The 8,767-nt window shown below is 50.6% G+C and overlaps 4 protein-coding genes across 4 annotated transcripts; 2 read left to right on the forward strand and 2 right to left on the reverse strand.

Annotated features, from left to right (window-relative positions):
- Nucleotides 1-245: 245 nt before the first annotated feature.
- Nucleotides 246-1,702, forward strand: K460DRAFT_368098 (uncharacterized protein). The gene has a single exon (XM_040933706.1). It carries the CDS (start codon nucleotides 442-444, stop codon nucleotides 1,576-1,578), a length of 1,137 nt encoding a protein of 378 aa, XP_040785742.1. The 5' UTR covers nucleotides 246-441; the 3' UTR covers nucleotides 1,579-1,702.
- A 36-nt stretch (nucleotides 1,703-1,738) lies between these two features.
- K460DRAFT_418295 (uncharacterized protein) lies at nucleotides 1,739-4,475 on the reverse strand (the record flags this gene model as incomplete). The annotated part of the gene is made up of 4 exons (XM_040937935.1): nucleotides 1,739-2,735; nucleotides 2,799-3,291; nucleotides 3,393-3,726; nucleotides 3,855-4,475. 4 exons carry the CDS (start codon nucleotides 4,473-4,475, stop codon nucleotides 2,018-2,020), a joined length of 2,166 nt encoding a protein of 721 aa, XP_040785743.1. The 3' UTR covers nucleotides 1,739-2,017.
- Nucleotides 4,476-6,113: 1,638 nt separating this feature from the next.
- Nucleotides 6,114-6,935, forward strand: K460DRAFT_288562 (lytic polysaccharide monooxygenase; the record flags this gene model as incomplete). Its single annotated transcript, XM_040929056.1, has 1 exon — nucleotides 6,114-6,935. One exon carries the CDS (start codon nucleotides 6,114-6,116, stop codon nucleotides 6,933-6,935), a length of 822 nt encoding a protein of 273 aa, XP_040785744.1.
- A 239-nt stretch (nucleotides 6,936-7,174) lies between these two features.
- On the reverse strand, nucleotides 7,175-8,742 carry K460DRAFT_341031 (uncharacterized protein). The gene is made up of 2 exons (XM_040931134.1): nucleotides 8,550-8,742; nucleotides 7,175-8,497 (listed from the first exon to the last, which is right to left on the reverse strand). Exons 1-2 carry the CDS (start codon nucleotides 8,650-8,652, stop codon nucleotides 7,281-7,283), a joined length of 1,320 nt encoding a protein of 439 aa, XP_040785745.1. The 5' UTR covers nucleotides 8,653-8,742; the 3' UTR covers nucleotides 7,175-7,280.
- Between the last annotated feature and the right edge of the window lie 25 nt (nucleotides 8,743-8,767).

Genomic DNA, 8,767 nt, shown 5'->3' on the forward strand with positions numbered 1-8,767 from the left:
GAAGGAGCGGCTAGCTGTTTAAGGCATTGCTTCTTCTATAGATCGATTAGATCCTGCGGCATTAGAACGGTGATCAGCTCTAGAAGATTCGTCCGAGGCAGAATGTCAGGTCGGCGATCGATTCGTGTTGTAGAGTTTAGGCCCAAAGTTTGTCGGTGACGCACGTGGCGCTAGCAAGCCGCGGCTGGACCCGACGACGTCAACCTCACGGTGGACCCTTGATTTGAACCATAACTTGTCTTTCTAGTCCTCATATTCTTGTATTTTTAGTGCTTGTTTGGCGCCTGGAGACATCACGCGTATCCCCAGTTGACACGCACACAATATCACAACCTTAAAAAGAAACGTCGCACGCGATCACCGCAGGCAACAAGGCCGGCCAAGCTACCGTTGCCCTCGCACCCACACCCTCTTCTCTTTTACTCTCCTCACACACCAGCCATGGCGCCACGCAAGATCTCGATCCCCACGGCACACGACCAAACGCCCGAGCACGGCAAAGCGTACACCGAATACACTGTCCGCGTCGATCACCCCTTCCCCCGCGCAACAACAAGCGTAAAGAAACGCTATTCCGACTTCTCTGCCCTCGATGCCGCCCTCCGCTCAGACGTCGGCTCCGCACCACCAGCCGCATTACCGCCCAAATCTTGGCTTGGCGGCTTCTTGGGGTTAGGAAATACAACAGGCTCACCAGAAGCTATCGAGAAGCGGAGAGCGGGGTTAGAAGAGTACCTGAAGGCGATTGAAGGTGCCGAGGACGGGCGGTGGCGTGCCGCCAAAGCATACCAGGATTTCCTCAATCTGGATGACAAGGAGGGGAAGAAGGTGGCTGGGTTTCCGGGGAGCCAGTTTGGAAAGGATAGAGTGAGGGATAGTTCGGATTGGCTGGACAAGCACTCTGATCTCAAGTCATCGTTACAGGACGCAAGACGATGGTTGACGGCGAGAGAACAAGCGACTGCTGCCACAGCGCAGCATGAAGCGGCAGCGAAGGCGAAGGCGAGCCTCGTACGCGCTGGTACACTCATATCTGCCTTAGACGAGGCGCTCGGGCGGCTGAGTGGAAGCAGTAGCGATGAGTGGTCGGGCGAAAAACTGGGCGAGGGAGAGATCAGAAGAAGAAGAGATATGATCAGTGGGCTACGAAAAGAAAGAGACGGGTTGGAGAGCGTGCTAAACAGCATGGCGGTCAAAGCAGCTATCTCCGGCTCTGGCAGCTCCTCCACACCATCCACGTCCTCAGCCGCCGTAACAGAATCACAGAAAGCCGGGCTATTCAAGGGTGCATCTAAACCCTCTGGACGCCGCGTACTGGGTGCGCCAGCACAGGAAACCGACAAGACGCGCGAGCTGGATAACGAAGGCGTACTGCAGCTACAGAAACAGATTATACAAGATCAGGATGAAGATCTTGTCGATCTCACTACCGTCGTGCGACGCATGCGCGAGATGGGTGTACAGATCAACACAGAGATTGTTGAGCAGAATGCTTTGCTAGGCTTGCTTGAGGAAGACGTTGAGAGGGTGGACGGTAAGATCAAGATTGCCAAGAAACGAGTGGATAAAATTAGATAGAAGACACTTTTGATAGCAAAGGAAGAAGGGACGCTGGAGTTACCACCGCATGTATGGAGCTGGAATTGGATGACATAATATATTTGATACCCTAGTAATAAAAGACATCTTCCGTACAGACTGCATCGCTCTGTGTCAAATATTCCTTATCTGATCGAATCCACGCCTCATCAATTCTTCCTCATCTCCGTACGTTCACTAAGATCACCCTATTTGATCTACAGGACCGGAGGTTAAGTTCATCTGACCATGTAGTGAGCTACTGTCTTAACGGGGACTAATATTGAACTTCTGAAACGAATAGCTTGACAGTGAAGGAGGGGTATACAAAACTCTAAACTTGTTTCATAGCCTCGTCTTCCAGAGTCTCAGGTCCATGATGAAGTCTACAGAACATCGGGGAAGCCCTTGTTCAAATCAAGTTCGTCATCACCACACTCTATGAACTCCCAAAGTCCTCCCTATGGACTGCTAGAAACGTCAAGCTCCACAGCTGCCGTACGTTGCTCTCAGTCGACGTTATCTCGCCCAGCTGCACCACCTTGTACCCGTTGTCGTACCGCCAGCTCCACACTTCGTGGCTGAGTTGCGCACGATTAGCCTCAATGAGGTCCCAGAGGCGGTTGTATGCAGAGAGAATTTTAGAGTGGAGCGTGGTGTCCTTGCAGAAGTCAGGAACATCATCTGATGTGCAGCGGCCAAGTTGTCTCGACAATCCAGCGCCCATCATTGCAAGCTGCCAGCTCCACACTACAGTGCCGTGGTAATCGCCATGCGAAAAGCCGGTCGCAAAACTCGTGTTTCCCGAGTACGCTGGGTTAGCAACGAACAAGCCCACGTCGCTCGATAGTCCAACTGGGAAGGGCTTGAGGATGTGGTCCGCAGTCTGGCCAAGGTATGCGCTGAGTTGGGTTTGGTTTGTCGTGTTGAGGAAGAAGTGTCGGAAACAGTCGTCGGTGTTCATGACTGGGACCACCGGGCCACCAACAGCACCGTCGAGGGCGAGGCCGTAGTATGTAACGTCAGCGTCGATGCTACCAGTGTTTGAAGGAACGGAGAGACTGCTGGCGTAGCTCTGCACAAGAGACTTGGCCTTGGATTGAGGCACAGTGATCTGGAAGAAGCGTAGTGTTTCATCCTCCCAGATTTGGGCATAGCTATGGGTAGTATTAGTATAATATCAATCAATATGGGCAGATAGTTGTAGGAGAGAGACTTACCTATCTGCAAGGACAGCCCAGTCTGAGTGATCCGTGAAGAAGCCCGCTCGGCTCAACGCAGCGATGGCGCGAAGCCCGGCTGGAACGAGAGCAGTATTGACGTTGTAGGGAGTACGGCCACCACCCAGACCTTGATTTGAGTCGCGCCACTCGCCTACTTGTTCGCCGTCTTTGAGATGAATGAGATTTTCTTTGGCCTGGCTCTTGGCAAATGGAGTAGCAATGCGCATGATTTTCTCCGATGTGAGTTCAGCTAGCTGCATGTAGTTGAATCCATCATTTTCGGCGAGAAATGTCGCAGTTTTGGCGAAGAAAGCTTTGGAATGCTGCTTCCCCGGCTGAGTTCCCACAAAGTAGCGCTCCATGGCAATAGGAAGGAGGAAGTCCGTGTCAATCATCTTGTAGTCACATCGTGGCTTAGACGACGTGATTCCCTCCTTGCGGTTGAGCCAGGTCGCGTAGTCACCGAGGATCTCTTCATGGCATACGGTCCCTGATATCAGTTAGTGGTGAGCTCAGAGGCTTCATTCATGTGGATGACTTCATGGGTTTCCTTCAACCGCTTCAGGCCCCTAAATAGGAATGGGTACGCACCGTCTGCACGATTGACACGCTCGAGAACTGCCCCAATCACAGCCTCGATTGCGTCCTCGCTAAGAATTGGCTGCATCAAAAGCATTGAGATCATACTGTCGCGACCGAAGTACGTGAGGAAGCGCCAGGTCCCAGCTAGGAGTTTATCTGTGTACGACAAGAAGGAGAGTGAGGTCGTCTGGTCCGGGTTCTGGGATATCAAGCCCGAGGCGTCCTTGGTGAGAACATCCGAGGGACCTAGCTGGTCAAGCTGAGGATAGTTGAATGAGGCGTCGAAGCCGTAAGTGCCAGATCCAAAGCTTAGTGTCCATGTTGCCCCGCGATTAAGTACTACCTAGAGTAGAAGTATCAGTACATACTTGTTGCAGAGACTAGGGTAATGCGTAGGTTTAACACCTGATCTCGCTAGTCACACAAGCAGCTGCAGTTAGGCAGCTTCTACAGGTCTAGGGGACAACTTACCGCTTGGGCGCCATTCAGTGGCGTAAAGGTCAGCCACGTTGTCGTAACACCGTCGAGCCACGTGCGATTGATAGTCGCACCTCCATCAGCATTCAATCTGAAGCCAAAGTTGCCCTGGAAGTCCTGGTTCGTGTTGCCACCCTCGGTAAAGTCTCGAATTGCTCGAATACTGCCCAATATTGGAACAGTAAGCCTTGCGGTGTCGTTGAAGTTGATTGCCCCGGATACTCCAACGCGAGTAGATTCGTTAAGAGGGTCTAGTGAATTTCCACTATCCGTCGAATTCTCTAAGCGGACACCAAGCGTGCCTTCCTGACCGGTCTCTGGGGCGAAAAGCGCCAAAGCACCGCTATTTCCAGCAGGCCAAGCGACAAGTAGACGAGGCTTGACGATCTTGAGGTCGCTATCCAGTCGAGGGCTAGTCACCACGACGTGTACACTCGAGTGACAGTCCGAGTAGAAGTAATTATCGTGCGGCGAATCCGGGAGGTACAACCTCGACGCGGGACCAGGACATGAATAAACCGAGAATGACGGAGCTTGTCGAGCCTCTGAAGCTGTGTTACGAGCAACGGCGGTCGCTATAAGGATGACTGTCACTAACAGGGCAAGGACAGCCATTGTTACTATGATTAACTGGTTAGTGGTTGGGCGCTGCATTGCGGTGGTGGCGTATGTCTTCCAAGACTGATCTATCACTTACTTGATAGATAAAAGACGTAAAGCTAAGTGAAAGCCCTCAGGCCGTTTGACGTGTGGTTACCCGTACCAGTCTTTGGTAACCCAACGGTGTGCACTAGTAGGACAAGTGTTGTCGAATGGAGCCCACGATGAAATGGAAGCGGCGCACCGAGCACGCGCTGGCTGTCAATGTAGTCTTTGATCCAGGTAACTAAACTATGGGGACAACTGGAGAGAGTCAAGTTTCCCCATATCCAAGGCTGCACAGTCATACATATATTACTTTCGCCCTGTTAGGCGCAGGGCGAAAGTATCGTCGACAGGCGCGTCTCCACGTCATAGCGTCAGTAGCTCCATCTCGCATGCGCGCGTATAACGTTCTCGCCAGAGCTGCCATGATTATTCAAGACTGACAGATTCAAAGGTCACGATGGCTAAGTTGGTGTTTTCCAAGTCTGGGGTAGAAGAGACTTGGTTGGTCTGTAAGACAGTCCGATGATCTCGCTTCCTGTGGCGCTTTCCCTATTATAGGACTGATCGACACAGGGGTCTGCAGTCGCCGCATCGCCCGTCATTGAGTTGCCTCTTTCGCACTACTCTCCACGGCGGTTATGACCGTTGCTAGCGACTAGAAAACTGCATCTGTCCTTGTGCCCTGTTTCTAGAACTACACGCATGTACTTTGTCGTCACTGCTGGTGTTGTGACCGACCCCACGGTCATCACCAAGGACGACATCATCGAACCCAGCACACATCGTTTGCACGGTAATAAGAACCATGTCTTCTTTTGCCCAGTTATCGTTGCAGCTATCGAAACCCTTGAAGATGCAAAAAATAGGCTGCATTTGCGCTGTTATCTCAAACCAAGATGCCGTACCTGCAGAGAAAGAACGTCAGCGAGTTGGGCACGTGAGCACCACCAGACCCATAGAGTACTAGAAGAACTAGCCTTCCAAGGTTGACGCATCACAATCAGCACTATACTACAGTCAAGGATTAGAGTAACACGGGCTCCAAGCAAGGAACTTCATCGCCTAGTTCGCTCGTACTGAAACAGAGCACGTGGGTTTTACGATTCATACTCACAGAATCATGACTCTGGCTACTGTCTCGTTGTGTCTTCCCTCTTTCAGTTTGCTTGAGCCTTGCTTAGACTTCTCGAATCGCCCAACGTCATCATGCTGCATACAGTAACACAGTACACTCTTTTTGTGTGGGCAGGGCCAAACACCCCACTAAAACTTTATTCATACGGGGAAATATTGTATACGCGTATACAAGGTGATTCCTATATTTATCAGAGTACGAAACATACTGTCGCTGTTACCAGCCAATCATGCGGCCAATTCTAGATGAAACAAACATCGCTAATCTGGGGTAAATGAAGGATGACATCGGTACCGCGCCAGCACGCTATAATTTCGAAACATCTAGTAGACAGGCCGTTTTGCGCACTTCGATATGGTGCGACATCCAATAGCACTTGACAATTTTTAGTTTCATTAGCGAACAACAACGCTTATATACTGTTCTGCCACTAATTTGGCCCTCAGCAACTACAGAACATCACTGCAAAGATGTATCAGGAGCTCACTTTCGTCTTCTTCTCTCTATTTCAGCTCATTGCGGCACACGGTCGCATCACCAACATCACAACGTCAACTGGCTCAGTCTACCCAGGATGGGATCCAGAGTTCGCAAAACAACCAACGCCCGCGCCTCAGCTCGCAGCTTGGACATCATCCAATCTCGGCAACATATTTGTTCCGCCTTCACGGTTCAACACTACCGACATAGCATGTCATTACGACGCTGTTCCTGGCGCACTGCACGTCAACACGACAGCCGGAGATACGCTAAAGCTACAGTGGAATGAATGGCCGACATCACACGTCGGACCGGTCCTGACGTATCTTGCTGAATGCAATGGAAGTTGCGCGAGCGTAGAGAAAAGTTCATTGAAGTGGGTGAAGATCGATGAGCTGGGATGGCTGAACAGCACGGGGTGGGATACGCTGAAGCTAGGCGGAACATGGGCGACAGACGTGCTCATTGCGAACCATTTCACCTGGACGATTAAGATTCCCGCGGCCCTAGCAAGTGGAAACTACGTCGTGAGGCACGAGATAATCGCGCTCCACGTTGCTGAGCAGCTGGACGGTGCACAGATGTATCCGCAGTGCTTTAACATAAGAGTGGCAAATGAGGAGGGAAGGGGAGAGCAGAAATTGGAAGGTGGAGTTATGGGGACCAAAATGTATGGGATGAGGGATGGAGGGATCTTGGTCGATGTCCACAAGAAGATTGCGGGATACGAAATTCCGGGACCAAAGCTATGGAGTGGTGCGATGAAGACGAGGCAACCGAATGTAAGGAAACTAGTAAGAAGGAACGCGTAGAGACAGGATATCTTTGAGAATTGAGTTTGAACACTTAGATGCGGCGTTGCGCCCCTAGTATGATCTCATTCTTAGTATGGTTCTAATCCTAGAGACAGACTGCACAGAGAAGACACAACCCCGATGCCACGAAAATGACACTGATCGTGATACCTTATCCTGGACTCTCAGAAAATATAGAAACGAGAGAGAGAAGAAAACGGTAGAAGAACTACTAGAGCTCTCTGCGAACCGTAGAAGCGGTCAAAAAGATACCAGATAGTCATCAATATGTCTAAACACACTCCGAAATGCTGGGTAATGAAAGATCAGCGATTGGAGGTACAGATTCATCTCTTCCGAACGCTAGGCAGTGTCGTCACTTGCGAATAGTCCTCCATCAACGCGTAGTGGTAACTTCGGCCCCCTACACTCATCTGCTTTCTTCACAAGTTCCCTGAGTTTAGGAGACTTCTCGATGAAATCTTTCTTGCTGTTAATCATGGGTTGGACCAAGTCAATATTAGCGCCCTTCTCGAGCAAAAGACAACAGATCTCGGTTTCTTCCTCGTACAACGCTTCACATAGTGGCCGATTACCATCTCCGATATATCTCGGTCCATCCGGGTTTGCCCCTAGGTCCAGCAGCTCTTTGATTACGGATAGTGATCCATACTCAAATGCAGTCCCGATCGGAAAGTCGTGATATAACATCTCGTTGACCTCAAGCGTGTTGCCCTCAAAGAAAACACGGCTGACTTGGGGGTGGTTGAGTTTACAGCTAAGTTCGAACGCGTCGTAGATACAAAGAAGGCTGCAGTGATGTCGAAGGGCCACAATTAAACGAACGTATTCTGGTCGACCAGTCCTAACCGCTGCTTTCAACCACTTCTCCATACACCTCTGGCTTGCTGTGCCGAAGGCTTCGACATATTTCTCAACTAGATATTGCAGGATTTGGCTGTACTGACGCTGAATAGCTACACGAATGGCGACAGAGAAAGGTTTCCGCTCGGTTTGCCATGCGAGCAGCCTATCCAGCTCTAGATCAGTGATAAACTGGATGACAAACGCCTTCACAACGTGAAAATGGCCTGCATATGTTGCGGCAACGAGTGGGTAGCCGAAAGCGACAGATTTTCCCCAAATACTGCTGCGATCTTCTTCGGCGAATGTTCGAATAGCCTGCAGGTTTCCTGCTGCAGCGGCGGCGGCAACCCGATTTGGCACATTGTCGATGGTGATGTGCTGGAGCTTGGAAATACCTAGGGCAGTGCTCGGAATGGTAGTAAGAGCAAAGTACGTCCACTTGTAATACTTGACGAGGACTTTGCAAAGAGTGTGCCTGATAGATTGTGCAGCTCCCTCGCTTTCGTTGCCCGTAGCGATCGCTAATTCGTTCATAATGGCGCGGATGAACTTTGGGACTAGGTCACGAGCGAAGGTGGTTGGGTTGTTGCTTCGATGGAAGACATAGCCGACCATGTTTTTCTTCAAGATAGTGCGCCCGGCTTTGCTACTCAGATATGTGTTTAGATGCGGCCTGGAAAGAACCTCGTAATCGATGTAGGAGCGAAAGGTCCCTAAGCACGAACGTAAGCGCACAGAATCTTTGTTTCATTGTTATGGACTCACTGCAAGTTCCTCTCGTGCCCCATGCTTCGATAATTCCGACATTCTTGACGTAAAGTTCAAGGATTCGCTGGAGGAGCTCCGGTGGTAATTCAACTAGCTCCATGGCTGATGAGCGTTTGATCGATTTCTAGGGGGCTTTAGATACGGCAGTTTAGCTTTTTTACACCTCAGAAGCTCTGCAGTTGCCTAAAAGTTTGTGTCGTGGAAATCACGTGTTG

Source organism: Cucurbitaria berberidis (genome assembly GCF_010015615.1).
Source record: "Cucurbitaria berberidis CBS 394.84 unplaced genomic scaffold K460scaffold_4, whole genome shotgun sequence".
Classification (NCBI taxonomy): Eukaryota; Fungi; Ascomycota; class Dothideomycetes; order Pleosporales; family Cucurbitariaceae; genus Cucurbitaria; species Cucurbitaria berberidis.

Bases quoted from the DNA above. Each gene is read 5' to 3' on its own strand.
- K460DRAFT_341031 (XM_040931134.1), bottom strand. From the start codon at position 8,652: ATGGAGCTAGTTGAATTACCACCGGAGCTCCTCCAGCGAATCCTTGAA. The intron at 8,498-8,549 runs GTGAGTCCATAA...GTTCGTGCTTAG, and splicing joins GGGCACGAGAGGAACTTGCA to GGACCTTTCGCTCCTACATC.
- K460DRAFT_368098 (XM_040933706.1), top strand. From the start codon at position 442: ATGGCGCCACGCAAGATCTCGATCCCCACGGCACACGACCAAACGCCC.